This window comes from Oryzias latipes, chromosome 7, assembly GCF_053564925.1.
Source record: "Oryzias latipes strain Hd-rR chromosome 7, Olatipes_Hd-rR_3.1".
Lineage (NCBI taxonomy): Eukaryota > Metazoa > Chordata > Actinopteri > Beloniformes > Adrianichthyidae > Oryzias > Oryzias latipes.
The window spans coordinates 10,214,615-10,234,431 of record NC_136243.1 but is presented as its reverse complement, the minus strand read 5'-3'; the positions used below and the strand labels follow the sequence as shown (position 1 = coordinate 10,234,431).

Here is a 19,817-nt window from a genome sequence, read left to right as displayed (position 1 = left end):
CTTCCCTCTATGCACGCACTGATGTTAATCTGCCCTAGTTGACCTAAGGCCTGGTGAAAACTGCAAAATTAGGAGCATTTACAAAGAAATGGCACTTATTGCATTTTGTTTCTTTTGTAGGTTATCAACCAGGAATGATAGCACCATGGATAACACGTCTAATCACCATATGGATTGTCATTTAATCAGAGAGTTTAGAAAGACAGGAGGAAGACACATGTAGCGTCCTCTGTGAATGTGAGTCGGGGTGGTCGCTTTTTTGTTGTGCATACCCCCTCCTAGCAACAATGACCACCCATTTTCAGACATGTGAAAAAGATGAAACAGCGACACTGTCTCATGTTTGATAAAACACATTATGTATATTACATCGAGCTATTGCAACTCCTCAATACTATTTGTGTTTTCTGTCAGGAACACCCATGTTGCACCCATGTTGGTAAAATGCAGATTGGGTGCAGTATTTTTACTATTGTGGATAAGATAACCTCGGTGCATCTTGTTAGTACATCAACTGCCCCCCTTTCCCTAATTTACAAAAGTTTTACTCACACAAACCTTCAGTTATACAGAACAAGTGCCTAACCTTTCTGCATATGCAAACAGTTATTCAGAGTCTATGTTTTCAAACAAAATAAACTAATACATTATCAACATACACTTACAATATTGTTACTGCCATGTGACAACAGTCAGCAATAGGCATGGATGGTTAACCAATGTTGTACAGTCAAAGTGAAATTCTGTTCAGACACTAGACGTCAATAACACGTTCTAAAAGACCCACCAGAACACTTTTATACCTAATGAACAACATCAATCGTTCTTATTATAGGAGATCTTTTCTTCTGTCAGAATAGCGAATTAAAAAATTCTGGGAATTTTAGAACTTAATCCCTAATCTCCACCATGTTGCTGAGAGCTCTCTGTTTATGTGCTCTACTGCTATTTTACAGCCCCTCACACCCCCCACCTTACATTAACAGTGCAGCAAAAATGAGCATTATTGGAGCTATCCAGCTGCACAGTTTAGATTCAGATTCCAGCTCAGACTAGGAAAACAAAGACATTCACGGATCTAGTCATCTAAAAGTGGACACATCAGAATAGAGTAGAGCAGGGGGGTTGTGGCCCACCGAGTGTATTTTCTATGTCAAACAGGACTTTATGTTTTTATTGTTGTAGTTTGCCTGTTTTTATTTTTAAATGATTTTTTTCTAATTTTAGTCACTGAACAGCATTTTGGAAACTTTTTGTTTAGTTAATGTGCTCTATAAATAAAGTGGATTGGATTGAATCAACGTATGCCCCTGAATCACAATACTCAGAAACCCAATTTTTATCCTAAATTTCTTCATGTCTGTCCTTCATCATCAGAATATAATAAAAACAACAAGAAGATGTGGCAAAAGACATCTTATGATAAATTGACTTATTAGACATTTTCAATAAATTAAGATCATATTGATTTTGGAAAACCCATTTTCTCAAAACAAACATTATATTTTAGAATCACATTTTATACTTTCCTTTTTTTAATTAAATGTTGATTTAAATCTGTTACGTGAAAAAAATAAAAGCTAAATTGGAGCACCCTTTCATGTGTGCTGGTAAATGTACTGAAGTCATATTTTATTTATTTCTATTTGTGCTGGTTTGCGGCGCCTTCCGTCCGTGAAACCCAGGTTCAAATCCAGGCTGCTCCCTGTTCCCTTCTCTACTTCTGTGCCGGTCCCAAGCCCGGTTGCTTTGAGAGGGTTTCGTCAGGAGGGGCATCCGGCGTAAAACATTGCCAAGTTTACCATGCGACTCGTTCGCTGTAGCGATCCCCTGATGGGAAAAGCCGAAAGAGAAGCATATATGTTTGCATTTATATATTTACTTCTTTGTTCCAGGTTTTTACCCCCAAACTTTATTCTGTTAATGAAGACTGATTTTTTTTTGTCCTGTCATTCAGAGATGAAGAGAAGCTTGTACATGGCTGTTTTCAGAGAAGCAGAATGAAAGATGTCTGTGCAGAGTTCAACATAGTTCAACATTCCTCCAAGCTTGTCGTTCTTCCAGAGGTTCCCAACATTTGTCATTTTCTGAATCCAAAATGGATTAAATCTTTCTAAAATGTTCTTAAATCTTCCCCTCAGTTTCTCTAACTCACTGAGTTGGTGCTCCTGGGGCCCAGTTGGATCAGGGCCGGTACCTCCACAGAGCTGGATTAGTGAACCGAGTGGAGGGACAGTTTTCATGGCAGACGCAGGAGTGGATCATCATGACGGCTCGCTGCAGCGGCCTGCCCGTGCGACAGCGGAAGGTCACCTGAGCAGTGGAGGTTTGGTGCGGCGTACAGCAGCGGGAGTTGGAGCACTGCCCGCAGTACCTCAGCCGGTAGGTCCGAGCGCTGTAGCAGCCCTGATGAACGAGCCTGATGGGGCCTGGTGACTTGTAGCTGGCCTTGCACCGCCCCTGCTGCCCCCACTGAGAACAAAGACAGCGCAGACGCTTACGTCACATGACCTTTTTAACCTGAGCATGAACACAGTCAAGCACAGTAAATTCCTGCTGTAACTATAGCGCTGCACTGGATAAGGGTACAAACAGACTAGCAGATCAATCCTTTACAGTATTCACATTGCAGAAAATTCATGCTAGGATAGTTAGTTAGTTAGTGTTACACACTGGTAAAGCGTGAGCTCATGCTGCACAGGAAGTGAGCACTTGTGGGAACAGAGTGCTATTGTGGCTCACCAACGGTTTTCCTGGAGCAGACCGCACGTCGTTGCAGGGCCTCACTTTACAAAGCCTACTTTCCATTTGCAGCTTGCAGGCAGAATTCTGGTTGGAGACTCGAGTGGAGACCCCCGCCCCACAGCTTCGTGAGCAGGCGCTCCACCGGGTGCTCTGCTCCACGCAGGAAGGGCCGGGTGGGCTGAGCTGGTTCAGAGGGCGATTCCTGGGCAAGGATGGCCACAACCTGTCTGTTCTCATAGCTAGATAAAAATCAGAACATGAAAAAAGCTCATAATTTCTTCCAGGATATGCAGACTTATGACCACAACAAAATGCAGGTACAGCACTACACAATGCTGAACCTCACAATTCAAAAATCCAGAGAAAACCTTAATGCTCGCACAACCACCCAGGCTGAAATTCATTTCTTAAAATGTAGAAAACCCCATTTTACTTCCTAGATTTTTTATCTTTTCAGTTTTATTTGTGGCTGTGGGAAGCCAAAGCATCTGGCATCCCCTGCATGCATACGATGAAAATGAAAACTTTACCATTTTAATTTCCTGCCCAGTTTGTTGCTTAATCTCTGACATCATTTAAATTAACTGTTCTTCCTCTCTTGAAAGAGGAAACATAGCGAGCATGGCTTCACCTCTAGATGCAGAACTTTTTTTTTTCAAAGACCCTCTAACTGTGTTTCCTTTCTCTTCTTTCTTGTTTCTTTTCTTTGTTATTTTTTTCTACGTTTTCTTGCAGATCTCTTTGTAGTTCTTCAATCTTGTTCTGAATTTATGTCTGCTTCTGCTTCATTTTATTTGCCTCTTTTTTCGCTGTTTTCTCTATGAGTTCTTGCAGATCTTGCTCCTCCATCTTCTTTTCAATTCAGTCTTACTTCTGACTCTGCAATGATTAGCTTTTATTCCAGCCTCTTTGTTATTCTCTTCCTTATTTTTGCTCCTTCTTTTTCCCATTTAATCTTTATATTTAGCCTCTGATTCTCATTCTGAGGTTTGCTCACTGTCTCCATGACCTGCAGTCGCTGCTTTTCATCTGTAAAACACACCCTCATTTCTTCCATTTCCTCTTTGCCCTCTTCTGCTGAGTTTAGTTCCATCGGGGGATTTTTCTAATTTTCACGCTGTTCTAAGTGACCCTTTAGCTTGGTAATGACAAACTGTTGCCAGGCAGAAGTTTTAAGTTTCATGTTCAGCTGAACGTTTCGATTCTGAAATTCTTTTTTTTTCCCTTGTTCTCTGACATTTTTTTTTAACTCACAACAATTAACTATGAAGGTAGGGTTATTTTAACAGGACATGTTTTGTTAAATATTTGAAAAATGCTTGACATTTTTATTCAAATTAAAGTCATTTGCACATTTCCTTGGACAGTTTTTGACATCCAGTTAAATCTTTGAAGGAATTTGTTTATGGATATACTGTATATGTGGACGTCACATTTTAGGTCACAGTACCACAGTAGTAAATTCTGCGTAACCCTTGTGCTATCCTAGGCACTTTAACGTTGGGAGTTGGGTCATCTAGACCCACTAGACAGTGCTCTGAACCTTTTCTCTTCAATGATTTGTGATCTTCACTGGTGTCCATGGATTACATGAAATCTTTCCACCTTTATCCACCTTTGTCATGGTAGGGAGAACACGTCAATGTAAGGGTGGGGTCATCTAAGATAGCACAAAGGTTAACTGGAGCCCTGTGACTACGAAATAAGAAAGGCATTTCAAACAAGCTCGGGTCTTAAAGCCGTGTCGCACAGCCACCACGTACATTTTGTGCATTGTCCATGTATGAAATTTCGGTCTTTCATGATACATGCGTGATATGTCATGAATGTGTTTCTTGTGGTTGTTATTCGCCGTTGTGCACAGATGTCCATCGAGGGTTTCAGCCGACGGGTCTTTGGTTTTGAGCTGTTTCAAATTTTTCTTTTGGAGCACTCCATAACCTGGCTCCACTCTACATTTCTGATCTTCTTCACATTTCCATTCCCTCCCAATCTCTCCGCTCCTCTTCCTCTCTCCAACTCCATGTCCCACCTCATCTCATCTCTTCAGACAGTCAGTTAATCCATTCCGTTAACACAACTTCATTTGTCTGTTGTTTTTCTATCATATTTTTATGTCTTATTGATGTTTATCTTTATGTTTATTCATGTTTTACTCTGTTAATTTTTTGTTAATGTTTTATTATGTTATTCTTATTTTTAACCTTGTACAGCAACCTTGGGTGACCTGAAAGGCGCTTGAAGTAAAAAAAAAAAAGTATTATTATTATTATTGATTTTCACATTTACAGCCAGTCCGACGGCTAAAGTGCACAGGGAAAAACCTCACAGTCAAAGAATCCATTTGTACTGTTGTAGTAGAAATAAGTGCTTGATGTAATGCCTTGTAACAGAAATGTCTGACTAAAAGTGCTAAAAATTTGTGTATAACGTTTGTTCTAGTCCCATAATGCTTTTTTCCTAAATTCAGCTGCGGTTGTGGTGAAGCCACTAACTGTGACTTTCAGAAAAACATGTGGTTTAGGTATTTTCCAGGAGATAGACACGCCTTGATTCAAAAGTACTATAGTAGTAGTAGTAGAAGTAGTAGTATGTCTTGTTCTCATCCAACCCCTCCCCATACACAAGAAAGCTTTTGCCTGCCTCTTTGTCTATTTTTAATGTATCTTCTAATAGATTTTTTTCTCTCTGAGATCTCACCCACAAGCTCTTGCCCTGTATTTATGTGCCCATAAAAACCCTAAAAAGATTTATACAAAGCAGGAGTCATAACAGTCTCAGTTGCTCAGACACAACAGTAAACAGTTTATATACCAAATGTTACTTTGCATTCTTTCCTTCTATGTTTGACTTAGATGCTGTTTGTGTATCCAGGTATTTTAGGATGGTCTTCATTTCTCCGACATGCTCACACTCCTTTTAACAGAGCATGCTAACGTGATCTCCACGCAGAGAATTATTACTTTTTTTTCATGAGACTGGGAGGCTTCACAACAAAGAACAAATAAAGTATATTTTGACCCAAAAAAACTGCCTCATATTTGAACTTTGGGAGTTTTCCTCTTGCTAGCCACTCACACCCACAGTTAATGCCAAAAAGCTGCGGAAGGAACTCCCAGACATGATCGGCAGTGACAGATCTCATAAAAGTGGTGAAGGGATTATGTTACGAGTTAACTATTTGATCATTGCAGAGAAATTCCTTGTAACAATATATAGAACTACATCTGGCATTTCTGCTGTTGTAAATTCCCAGCCCTGATTCTAACATAAAGTGTTCAGGAATGTTTTAACATTTTAGAAAACACACATACACATTCTCTTATTCAAGGAGAGTTTAGTTCTCAGCTCAACATCAAGGTTGAAAGCAGGTGGAGCCTCATCCTTCCAAAGTGTAAAAGTACTACAATTAAAATAAACAATGAAACTAAAGTTATAATGGTCTTCATGTTTAAAAAACAGCAACTGATCATCTTGTGAGATTTGGTGTCTGGCATGTCATAGATGTAAAGAAAACAAGAGATTTTAGAGTTTTAATCTATGCCCTTAATGGTTTTTACTAATTGTTTGCCAAACTTGGGTGCCACACATGAATGCACTTTAAAAGTCCCACTCTGATCATCTTTTGATCCCGGTGGTCTTTTGCATTATGCAGTATTTGGCCAAAATCAAAAAGCCTGTGCAGTTTTCTAGGACATAGTTAGAAATTCCCCTCGCTTCACCTCAACCCCGCCCCCTCTTCCTATCACCATTGCTGAGAGCTTGTGGCCTGCCAAGTGTACTTTCTAAGTCACAAATATGCTTGTTTTCAAACTACATTTTTCTCTGCTCCTGATTCTCTATGATTTAATTAAAAAATACACAGAAATGCAATTTTAAGCTTTATTTTCTTTATAAATGTCTTCCAGCATGTGAAAAAAGTAGTTGAAAGAGGCTTGGTGTGAAATGTCGAAGTGGTGAAAATCTGGCGAATATTACTGGATTTTTCTTTCACAGCTCTATTACGATACATGACAGACCTGGTTTTTTATAATTCCAGCCGGGCACAAACCGTAGTCATTCATTTCTCCTCCAGGATCCCTTTTCAACCTGTTGGCACTTCCGTGAATTGAAAAGAACGCTACCCATGTCACTTCCAAATCAGAGTCCCTGATTGGTCTAAAGTTCAAATGGTTTCAACACGTGTTCAATAGCAGTTTCTTGTACGTAGAGACCAAAAAACGACTTAAAAACTTGCGAAGCGACACACGAATGTGGGAGTTTTGAAAATGCAAGCCATTAATAGTTTACATTGATTTTTCATTGCAAGTGGCCGCTTGAACACACCTTTCTAAGTCCAGTGTGAACATAGCATTAAAGGAAAATGTGCTTTACCGATGGATATGGTAAAAACTTACTGTATCTACTTGTTCATCTGTAGTTCTTACCGTTAATAGCATCCTGAATGACTGTGTTCTCCAGGTTTTCACACACCCACTCCTTGCAGCACTTCCCAGGCAGCCGGACGTGCTGTGGATTCGGGCAGTCCGGAGTGGGAAGACGAGTGTTCAGTGGACAGGCTGGTACACAGACGACCCCTCCACCTCTGCAGTGGCAGTACGTGTCACAGGAGGGCTTAAAGGACTGGCCATCTTGGTAGGAAACGCCATTGACCTCACAGCTAAGGTCATCCTGACCTGTAGGGCAGAGTCAGAAAAATTTCACTTTTCTTCAGTCATACCAGCATAAACTGACTTAAGTTGAAAAGGACACTTTTACCTTTTTTGCTAGATTTTTCTACAGTTTAGGGCATAATTTGCATTAAGCTAGAACTTTTTATCATCCTCTCAGAAGTTTGTATAAAATTTAACCAACTGGGGCCAGGTGCAGTTCACCAATTAACCACAGATTTTTAACACACTTCCCATTGACTAAATAAACATAGACTGATTCATACAACATTGTTTGTCTCTGCATTGTCATTTTTTATCACAACTAACCTGGTTTAATTTTTCAATGTACCGTTATTTCGTATTTAGCAGGACAAAACAACTGCTGGTGCCAGAAAAAATTGTATCTAAGGCCGACTCCCCTGAGCCAACAGTGCTGTCCTTGGCTCCACCAAAACATATCCACAGCTGGAGGATGACACTCTTCCACTTTTGACCTCAGCATTCCTCTTCCAGACAGCCTTGACCTCTATGTGTGTATTTCAATTGTCTGCCTGATCTTGTTTGCATTGTACTGAAACCAATTTTGGCTACTCTTTGGGATTATTCTATTCTATTCTATTCTATTCTATTCTATTCTATTTAAACTCAAAATTATGTACGGATGGGGGCATATACTTTTGAATGACTGGTAAACATGGAAGTCTGGGCTCCACAGTTTCCTTTCTGGGCATTTTCCAACAACAGTCAGGCTCCAACCGTTTCAGCACAAACCAATAGTAGATTTACTGCTTTTAAAGCCTTTTAGTCAGTTTGCAGTTGTTTGCTTGAATCTGGGATGGCTGGATTTTACAATCCAATTTGCAGGTAATCAAAAGATTTTCTGGTTTTCAATGAAATATGATTGTTGTTGAGCTGTATAAAGTAACGAACGCAAGCACAATTTTCTAAGTAAAAAGCTAATTAGGGTAATGTGCTATCCTCGGCACTTTAACATTGGGAGTTGGGTCATCTAGACCCACTAGACAGTGCTCTGAACCTTTTTCTTCAATGATTTGTGATCTTCACTGGTGTCCATGGATTACATGAAATATTTCCACCTTTATCCACCTTTGTCATGGCAGGAAGAACATGTCAATGTAAGGGTGGGGTCATCTAAGATAGCACAAGGGTTAAAGCAATGATGGTGAATAGCTGGAAAGGTAAAGCAGTGAAAAAAAATCAATAAAGTTTTATTTTATTTGAAAAAAAACTAACCTTAGTCAAGTGGAAACAAGTAATCTAAGAGTTTATTGGGTTTGACCAATTTTATCTGGTTTTGAATATGATGAAGTTAACAATCCATAGTCTTTTAGAGGATGGTCACTAGGGATGCAACGATTTAGTTTCCCTCTGGTTTAAACCTAAATTTTAACAAAACGGTTTTACAAAACAACAACAAATGATAAAAAAATAGGAAAAATCTTTTTTTTATTTTTTTTGCTTAAAAGCAAGTAGCAAAAAGGAAAAAACATTTCATTTGGTTTATAATAAACCTGGTGTGATATAATAAAAAAAGGAACTCCTACATTCACTTTGCATATGTGTGTTGACACTTTCAATGTAAACATACTGGTGTGCAGAAGAGATGCAACAATTCACTTTCCCCACGATTCAGTTCAGTGGTGTACCATGCGATTCAGTTTTAAACCTTAAATGTGACTTCATATTAGTTACCCAAAAACCAGTTAAAACCAGTCAGTTAGTGTGAGCTTTCAGCTTTTCTTCCAGCTCTGTTGTGTGTTTCCAGCTTCAGTGACAGGGAAAAAGAGCAGAGGAAGGTCATGGAAAGAGGTGAGGACACAGGAGCTTCAGTCCCTGCCAATGGATAGGTAGTTGTTGTTGTTGGAGGATAATGAATCCTAAATATGATTTCTGCATGATGTCTCTGTATTCTGTCAAACTTAAGGTGCAGAATTAGGAGAAATTAGTCAACAGCCGCCCTATAACTACAAACTGAAATTGTAAGGACGTCTGCTAGATCCCTGTAGTGTGGTTCTGGTTTTATTTTTATTTCATTTATTTATTTATTTATTTAAACTTGTCCTGTCCAACAGCTGGGCAAACAGATGAGAGCTGAAGGCCTCTTATGTTGGACACATTTTACTTTAACAACAGGGGTTATGGTGGGTCTCATCAACAACAACGATGAGACCCCCTACAGGAGGGAGGTGAGCAGGCTGGCTCTGTGGTGCAAAGACAATAATCTCCACCTGAATGTGGAGAAGACAAAGGAGATGGTTGTGGACTTCCGGAGAACTCCCACCCAGCATGCTCCACTGATCGTCAATGGTGCTGCTGTGGAAAAGGTGAGCTGCACCAAGTTCCTGGGGGTGCACATCTCCGAAGACCTGTCTTGGAACCAAACCACTGCATCACTCGCCAAGAAAGCCCAACAACGCCTGTACTTCCTCCGCAAACTGAAGAGGGCCAGAGCTCCTCCCCCCATCATGCAGACCTTCTACAGGGGGGCCATCGAGAGCATCCTGACCAGCTGCATCACCGTGTGGTACGGAGCCTGCAACGCGTCCTTCCGGAAGACTCTGCAGCACATTGTGAGAACAGCTGAGAAGATTGTTGGTGTCCCTCTTACAGGCCTCTCGGACATTTACCGCTCCCGCCTCACCTGCAAAGCCATCAGGATTTCAGGGGACCCCTCACACCCATCCCAGAGACACTTCAACCTGCTGCCATCAGGGAGGAGGCTGCAAAGTCTGCAGGCCAGAACCAGCAGACTAAAAGACAGTTTCTTCCATCAGGCGATAAGGACACTCAACTCTCTCCCTGCCCTCCCCCCTCTGGCCCCTCCACTCCGTCCTACAAGCCCACACTGAAAACTTTCACAACAGTTCAGATGACCACTTTCACCAAAGACTGCCATCACTAACTCATCCACTTACTGTTCTCAGCACTGTTGTCACTTTAAACTGCCACTTTAACCATCTCATTGCTCTCTGCACTGTTTAGACTACTGTTATTCTTCTTATTATTGCTGTCTTTTTATCTATTTTTTAAGTCGTTTATTTATTTATTTTTTATATGCTGCTTGCACTGTGGGGTGAGAGGAAAGCAATTTCATCTGTGCTGTATGTCTTTATGGATGCAGTACATTTGACAATAAAGCCGACTTTGACTTTGACTTGACTTTGATCTTCTGACAAACCAGTGGTATGTTTGAATAAACTGCTTTTGTAATTGAGGCCAAACGTTATTCATTTTAATCGTATTTGAGAATCTTTTGTGTTGGACTGGACGGAAAAGGAAAGGAGGGAAGAAGAGAGAGGGATGTTAGAGAGGGGGGGGGATAGGAGGGTGATAATAAAAGAGCTGGTACACATGCGCTCATGGGGGAGGAGTCAGACCTGAAACTGGATGGTTTTGTCAACTTAGCCTACATGGTTTTGGGTCGTTAAGAGTCCTTTGTACTCAGCTGGGGGTTGGGGAGCCAGTGACTCCCTCCCTAAACTGGTCATCTCTTTCAACTGTTAACGACCCGGGTGAAACTGGTTTGGGTTTCAGAATACTGCCGTAGATGGATGGAAGAATAAACCTGAGACCACCATTCTTATTAAGAGAAGGTTTATCCTTCTTGACAAAGACGGCTTCTTTCACTCATCCCTCAAACCATCCTTTCTCCATGGCTAGAATTCGGACTTCACTGTCCTTAAATGAGTGGAGTGAAAGACTGGAGAGAGATCAAGAAATCGACAAGCCACTATATTACAGACTGTACCCGGGTAATACCATTCCCTGCATCTATGGCCTCCCAAAAATCCACAAGGAAGGAATACCACTGAGACCCATTGTCAGCAGCATTGACTTCATCACTTACAACAATTTACCAGCTAATTCAGAATTGACAAAGCCTCTTGGATAAGAAGTGAAATGTCTTCTAACTTTAAAAACTAAGTCCAGATGACAGCTCCTAAACCTACATTAACGTTGGGAGTTGGGTCATCTAGAACCACTAGACAGTGCTCTGAACCATTTTTCTTCAACCTGGATGAATGAGAGTCTTCATATACATGTGTCTGGATGGTTATACTCATTACGGTGAGGTTCAGATGTAATACAGGTCTATTTGGGCAAGGCCTGTCCACACACACTCAAATGATATAAACATACCTGTTTGCTCCAAAAATGTTCACATGTCAACATGTACACAATATAAACATTGATCACACACGAACACTTATGCCTTCAGACCAACTAGTGTGAAATATTTCATTCAATCACGCAAAATATTAGTGCAAAGTTGAGCTAACACCTGTGCTCAAGTGAGTGTTTATGTTCTTTTAAAATGGATGATGGAAAAGAAGGAGGGAGAATGCCCAGTCATCCCCACACCAAGATCCCCGCTGCAGCAGCTGTGGCAGCTAGAACCCCCCAAACCCGCACAGCAGCAGATAGAGAACACCCGCCCCCTGGGTGATCACATCCGCCACACAGACCAGGGCCAGCAGGACCGCCACGGGGGCCCCCAGAGCCAGAGAGCAGGGAGGCATGGGGGGACAAAGAGTGCAGCACCAGCCCAACCAGGAGAGCAGCCCCCCTGCCACGTCGGAAGGGCCCAACACAGGACCCCGCCCCAGAAGAGCGCCCACAGCCCCAGACGAGCACCCCACCACCACCCAGCAGTTCTGGGCATCCCCCAGCCTCAACCCCAGGTATGAGCCAGCACCCCCCTAGGGAGACCCGCCCCACGCTCCAGGCATCCACCCACATGGCCCACGGTTGGTCCAGGAAGGAGCAAGGCAGGGGCCAGCCGTCCCCGCCCAGGAGGAAGACACCCAGGCGAAGAGGGGGTCCACAAGAAGTGTTGTAAACATGGCCCGACCAGGCTCGCCCACAGTTGGAAATTTGGCGAGGCCCACCACTCAAGGGTAAAGACCAGAACCCACACCACAGGGACACAGACACCCCCGGCTCAGATGTGATGTGATCCCCGGCTCTTGGCCTTGCCAGAAAGCTCAGGGATCCCTCTCCCTGCATGGAGAGAGGGCTGCCGGGCCCAGGAAGCCAGCACGCAGTGAACACGGCCGCTGTTGCCAAGGGTCCAGTACCCCCTACCAGGGATGGGGTAGGGGACAGATGGTCCCACATCCTTGTGAAATGCATGTGTGTGTGTGTTTGTGAGGGTGTGTGCATGTATGTGTGTTTGTGTTGGAGTGTATATATAAACTCTGGTTTTATCACCCACTTTTAGTGTGGTCCCCTCTCTGTCCAAACATAAGCCAGCCTGTTTGTTTGTTGGAGGAGGCACTCACCGACACACTCTCCAGGGTCACCGGGGAGACTGGCGCTGTAGTCGCACTGGAGTCCTTTCTGGCCGTCACAGGGCAGCATCCCAGTGCAAGGCTCTCCCTGCTGACGTGCACACACCTTGCAGCACCCGCAGCCGTCCAGCACGAGTGGAACTCCTGCAGGGCATTCTGGGGCAGGTGCGGGGCAAAAGCAGGACCTGTCACACAGCTGACAAAAAACCTGGAGGGGAAAAGGCACCAGAAAGCAAAAACAAAAAGAAGCAGATTTTACTAGATGATTGAATTTTGAATGTAAAACAGAAAGTCAAACATTGGTGTTCTCTGAAGTTGCATCATCCAGCGAGACTCAGGCCAAACCGCTGATGCTGCTAACCAATCAGTGAAGAACCCAAAATGTCTGGACAGGCCCAGTCCCTCATTACCCCAGGAGAATTCCTGAAATACTCAACAGAGCAAAATTCTCAGGAAAACACTCAAGCAGTTGTCTATAAGGGCTTGCGGCATGCTGCAAAAACGCATGCTGGATCAGCTTTGCTGTCTGACAATAACAGGTTGTTCAAAATGGATGCATGACTCACTCAGGAGCCGGCACTGAGTTTATCTTCGTTTGAATCCAACCCAGTAGTTAGAGTTTGCCCTCCAAGACACATAAACGTGAATAACAACTGACAGATGTGCAAAGGACGAGCTGCTTTAACAGGATTTAACTGAAACTACGTTTATAGATTATCAACTCAGTCAGAACAAAGCATTGTATATGAGTGGAGCAGGCCTCACCTGTGTGGCCACACACAGCAGCACAGCCACAGCCGTCACACAGTCACACAGCAGTCGATCCATGGGGCTTGTTGGTGGCGGCGCTGGCTCTGCCTGGAACCTGAATAACGGTGTGACCAGTGTTTGCCCGCTGACATTTATAAAGTCTGGACTCTGATGTCACAGGCTGACTGCCGTGTAAACAGCCTCTGGAGCAGCATCAGAAATGTTTCACATTCCTCCTCCCTGCTGCCCATTTCCACTTCCAAACACGCACACCTCCGCCCCCTCTTTTTCCCCTCCTGCCTGACTTTTCCAGGCTTGTGGCACGCTGTGTTTGCTCAGCTAAACATGAAAAATACGTTAGCCACATTTTCTCCAAATTAAATAACAGCCAGGACTTTCAGTTTTATACAGTAAACATGAGTGTTTTCAATCATTTTATCTTCCATTTCTAACAAAAATGTTGATCAGATGTGTAAAAATTAAAATATGCTTGTCAGGTACAATAAATCAAGATTCATTATTGAGAAATTGAGTCTTGATTGGTTCTTTATTTTAAAAAAGTTATCAGGAATATTTAAAGCAAAATGACTAAATATATGGGTATTGAGAATAAAGAGCAACCTGATGCTACACTTTTTCCTTTTTCTGGTGCAAATTAAAGCACGTTGTTAGTCTTTGATGTTTGCATTAACACAATACGGCTACGTTCACCATGCAGGGCTTAATGCTCAATTCCATTTTTTTGAAAAATCCGATTTTTTTGCAAGGCCGTTCACATTTCCAAATAAATTGTGATCTCCTGTGTGACCATGAAATGACCCAGAAGTGACCCGAATGCACAGAAGAGTACTCAACGATGAACAACGTCACTCGTTGTTTGCGGAAGTAGCTAACGTTAACAATGGATGTCAACAACAGTGTTGTCAACAGCGGAGCTCTTTTACATTATAACATTTATTTTCACAAAGGAGCCAGCACAATTACAATCTTCTCATTTTAAGAAGGCATTGGAGCCAGGATCGTTTCAACCCACTGTTGTGGAATGAGGATGTTTATGTGCTGGGGCCGCGCGCGCGTGTGTAGGAGACAGGAGAGAGCGCTTGCAGCAAGGTAGGGAATGAGGGGGGGAGTGGGGGCATTCATGTTGTGTGTTAAGGAGGAAGGAGAACGGTAATAAAAGAAGGCTTCCCCCAGAATTGTTAGGTTTGGAGTTGCTGGACCCAAAAAGGCAGACGAGGACTTGGTTTGATTTAGTGAGTTTTATTGTAGGATGAAACAGATGATGTTGGGCGTTGGATTTTTGGTGTTGGTCTTGGTTCTTTTGGATTTTTGTTCTTTGGAGGAGGATTCAGAGTTTCTTGCGAAATTTTGATCTGGAGGCTTGGGTTCTTGTGGCTTCGGTTCTGGTGGCTTTGGAGTGGACGTTGGCTTTGGCGTTGGCTTGGGCGTCGGCTTGGCTTGGTGTGGACTGTGGGCGTTAGCTTTGGCTTGACTTGGCTTGGCTTTGGATTTGGCTTGGGTTTCGGCGTAGGTTTTAGCGTAGACTTCGGCTTTGGCCTTGGCGAGGGCTTTGGCGTAGGCTTTAGTTTGGCTTTGGCTTGGATCGGCGAGTCCTTCATTAGGGCAGACGAACCGACAATGGCTGGAGGGCCAGATGGACTAAATAGGGTCCCTGATTGGATGTTGAACAGGTGTGCGAGACCGGATCATCACGCAGGTGTGCGGGGACGACCCCGACGCCTGACAAGAATAACTGCTATTGACTATTTATTAACCCGCTCTGGAGAATCTGAGGGTCAGAACGGGGAAGTGAACCCCGAATGAGGATCCGCCTTCAATCCCCTGCACTTCTGACCACGGTCGGACAGGAAAAAATATCATCGCGGGGAAGGTTCAACACCATGCTTGGCCATTTCGCTGGAAATGTTTTCAAAAAGCGCCCAGTTGCGATAAGAGCCCTGGAGTTTGGCCTGAATAGAGCTGTCACCCCAAATACTAATCCAATCGGTGATTTCGCTTCCCTTCTACTGACTGGTCTCAGCAGCATCGTGGTTAATGTTTATGATCTTGTTCCAGCCTGCTTCAGCGCAGAATGATGACGTTTGTAGCGTATCAATGACGTACGGGTCGAATTCATGTGGCCTGGCTGTTCAGACGGCGGTAGCATTTGAAAAGATCGGATACGTTTCGGATTCAGGACCACATACCCAAGTGGCCTGGGTCGCATTTGAAAAGATCGGATCTGTGTCGTTCAGACTGTCATGAAAAGATCAGATACAGGTCGCATAGGGGCAAAAAAATCGGAATTGGGTCGTTTCAGCTTGCAGTGTGAATGTAGCCTACCATCAAAACGACAGTGGCTCGGATAGTTGAGCAGGTCGGCCAAAGATCAAAGGATCCGCGGTTTGATCCCCGCTCCCCACAACCAACTGCAGTTGTGTCATTGGGTTAGACACTGTGGCTCCACTCGTGTGTGTGAATGTCCTGTGATGGTCAGATGTATCATAAATGGACCATGTCAAAACCACAGAAGAAGTACGAATAAACCACACATAAATCAATGTAGAACATGAACCATGTGTGATAATTTGCCCTTTTATATGTAATTCATTTGTGATTTATGCGTCAGTAATGTTAGCGTGATATGTGCGCCATATACGCAAGTTTTACATCGGTGGTACATGTGTGAAAGTCTGTTAGACATACCTGGCTGTATTTAAGTCTCGTCTCTCCCTTCCTCTTGTGCTGGTCCATTAACGTCTTCATGTCATAGCTTTATTTATGTCTTGGATGTCGCCACAGCAAGTTTAGTTTTGTTTTTGTTATCCTGCTCAGGCAGCGCCTTTTGTTTTGCAATAAACCCTCTTGCCTCGGAACCGTTTGCCTCCCGCCTCTGCGTCTGGGTCCTAGCCTAGAGGTCAAGCCCCCCTCACCCTGACAGAATGGACCAGCCTTACATTTTCCACTTTTGCCCCCCTTGCCATGAAGGGGGGGTCGTCGCTGCCGCCGCCGTCCCCTTCAACGTCCCATTCCTGTTCCGGAGGTGGTCCGGCACGCACCACAACCCGTTCCTGTGGTGGTCCCGGATGCACCCCAGTCCCTTCCTGTTCCGGTGGTGGTCCCGGATGCATCACAACCCGTTCCAGTAGTGGTCCCGGATGCACCCCAGTGCCTTCCTGTTCCGGTGGTGGTCCCGGACGCACCACAGCCTGTACCGGTGGTGGTCCTGGATGCACCCCGACCCGTCCCTGTTCCCAGGGGGGTGCCGGCTGCACCCTGACCCGTCTCTGCTCCCAGGGGGGTACCGGCTGCACCCCGACCCGTCCCTGCTCCCAGGGGGGTGCCTGCTGCACCCCGACCCGTCCCTGCTCCCAGAGGGGTGCCGGCTGCACCCCGACCCGTCACTACTCCCAGGGGGGTGCTGGCTGCACCCCGACCCGTCCCTGCTCCCAGGGGAATACCGGCTGCACCCCGACTTGTCCCCGCTTCCAAGGGGGTGCCTGAAACGGACTGGCCCGAGCCGCCGGACCTCGACGACTGGCCCGAGCCGCCGGAGCTCGACGACTGGCCCGAGCCGCCAGAGCTCGACGACTGGCCCGAGCTGCCGGAGCTCAACGACTTTGCCCTGCCTGACCATGACTCCATGCCTGACCATGACTCCATGCCTGACCATGACTCCATGCCCGCCGGCTGACTCCATGCCTGACCCGCCGGCTGACGCCATGCCTGACCCGCCGGCTGACGCCATGCCTGACCCGCCTGCCGACTGCTGGCCTGACCCGCCTAGCGACTGCTGGCAGGACCTAGACTTGGCCATGCTCGCCCCAGACTTTATGGCAGATCTGCCTCGTCTGCCTCGCCGGACCGCTCGGCCTCCCGGCCGTCCTCCGGACCTGCCTCGCTGGACCGCTTGGCCTCCCGGCCGTCCTCCGGCCCTGCCTCCCAGCCGTCCTCCAGACCTGCCTCCCGGCCGTCCTCCGGACTGTTCTCTGCCTCACCGATGTGCCAATCCCGGCATTCCTGAACTATGTTGCCTATCTAAGTTTGTCCCACAGGCCCCCTCCTCCTTGCTTGACTTTTGGAACCTCGGTGCGGTTCCTTGAGGGGGGGGGGGGGGGGTACTGTCATGGTTGGAGTTTCTTTTTTATTCGTTTTTGCTTTCCGTTTTGGTCTGTCATGTTTGAGTTCTGTTTCCTGTTTTATTTTGACAGGTTTCCTGTCTTGTCATGTTTTTGAGTTTTACTTCCTTTGTCCCTATCTGTCCTGATCATGTTCACCTGTGTCTTGTCTGCCCTGTCTGTATTTAAGTCTCGTCTCTCCCTTCCTCTTGTGCTGGTCCATTAACGTCTTCATGTCATAGCTTTATTTATGTCTTGGATGTCGCCACAGCAAGTCTAGTTTTGTTTTTGTTATCCTGCTCAGGCAGCGCCTTTTGTTTTGCAATAAACCCTCTTGCCTCGGAACCGTTTGCCTCCCGCCTCTGCGTCTGGGTCCTACCTGCTCTCAAGCCCCCCTCACCCTGACACACAGAAGGTGACTCAAGTTTTTGGGTTAAGCAGAAACTATGAATTAATTGCACTTAGCTTGTTATAACAAGTATTATTTGGCATCAAAGAAATTTCTTTTTTGACTCCCATATTCATGTGGCTCATTCAGAAAATATGAACAGCATTTTTCTTTAATTCTTTGACATTTTACTGGAGGAGATCCTGAAGTCTTCTGGAGTGGAGAGATGTTTGTGCAGGTTTTCAAGGTGACAGGCTCTGGCACGTTGGATCATGTGGAGAAAACTGATTTAGGCGCTTTTCTGCTGCGGGGTCTTTATGTTGACTGCCTGCTGAACTCTGGGCCTCAGTATCCTCCATCATGGAAAAACATGCAGGGTGCTAGATCTGTCTACATCAAATGCAGAATACAATTTCTTGTCTTGTTTTTTTATTAGCATGTTTTAATTGTAAACGTGTGGTTTTGTATGGGTAAAAAGAGTCACCTGTAAACAGCTAACTGCTGTTTCATCCATAAAAATGGATTTCTAGCACACAAAGGAACACAAAAATAAAGTTTAAGAGCCAAATGTGAACCTCTAGATATATAAGTCTTATCTTCAAGTAACAGTATGGCGTACTCAATGAAGCGGGTGCTGTCATTAGTGGCACAACTACACCACATATGCAGATGAGCTTGTCATTTATACTGAAAATTTTGTTAGCAGCCATGAGACCATTGAAATGTTAGAGTCATTTTTTTCTCTCTCTGCAGCTACAAGCACATCTGCAAGACTCAACAATGCCGAAGTCAGCACTGAAGGGGCAGACTCACTGGCTGCATCAGCTAACTGTTGACTAACTGGAAGACTTACAAAAATTATTTTGCATCCGAGCCTTGATAATTTTCCATGATATCCAAAAAAAACTTTTTATAGCCTGACTCTTGATAGCCATCTTTTTGAAATTAAAAAAATGTTTGAAAAACGAATCCACGAGAGGAGCCGGTGGAGGTGGCCCGGGCATCTGTTCGGATGCCTCCTGGAGGCTTCCCTGGGGAAGTGTTTCCAGCATATCCCACTGGGTGGAGGCCCCGGGGAAGACCCAGGACACATTTGAGAGACTACGTCTCTTGGCTGGCCTGGGAACATCTGAGGGTACCGCCAGAGCTGGAGGAAGTGGCCGAGGAGAAGAAAGTCTGGGCATCTTTGCTTAGAATGCTGACCCCGTGTTCGGCCCCGTTTTAGGTCCAAGGGCCCTAGAGGAGCATAACAACATTTTTAGATTTGCCCTGACTGTTTAAATTAATAACAAAACACCAAAAGATTGTCTCCATTAAAAAAAGTAACACATTTATTTACAAAGGAACAAATTACAACCATCAAGAACTTAAAGTGAAGCAAAAAGGCTTCAGGGGGGAATCAAGGCCAAAATAAGAAACAAAAACCCACCTAACTGAAATATGTAATCTTACCTGTAAATGAAAGAAAAGGGAAATCAATGACAAAACACTAACCTCCCTAGACAACATAAACAGGAGAAAAAAATGTAAAAGAAAAACAAAAAAATACTGCACAGAGTGGGCACACAACACAAAACCACAAAACTACAAAGTGCTAAGTGCAACACACAACAAAACAGGTGGTGAAGAGCGACATGCTGCAGTGGAGACAGGTTGCAGCGAGGTGCCTCCGCCCGTCTGATGAGGGGAAGAATATGGATGGATGGATGGATGGACAGACGGACGGACGGATGGATGGATGGATGGATGATACACATGTAAATAACCCGGATGTTAGTGTGATTTTAATTGTTGCTTATATATACAGTATATAGATGAAGGTACAGTCTGTCACACACTTTATAATACTCTA

General features: G+C 44.5%; 1 protein-coding gene across 1 annotated transcript; it reads right to left on the bottom strand.

Moving 5' to 3' along the window:
* Nucleotides 1-1,193: 1,193 nt before the first annotated feature.
* Nucleotides 1,194-13,666, bottom strand: ccn5 (cellular communication network factor 5). The gene is made up of 5 exons (XM_011477614.4): nucleotides 13,475-13,666; nucleotides 12,701-12,917; nucleotides 7,173-7,421; nucleotides 2,743-2,984; nucleotides 1,194-2,472 (listed from the first exon to the last, which is right to left on the bottom strand). Exons 1-5 carry the CDS (start codon nucleotides 13,535-13,537, stop codon nucleotides 2,185-2,187), a joined length of 1,059 nt encoding a protein of 352 aa, XP_011475916.1. The 5' UTR covers nucleotides 13,538-13,666; the 3' UTR covers nucleotides 1,194-2,184.
* Between the last annotated feature and the right edge of the window lie 6,151 nt (nucleotides 13,667-19,817).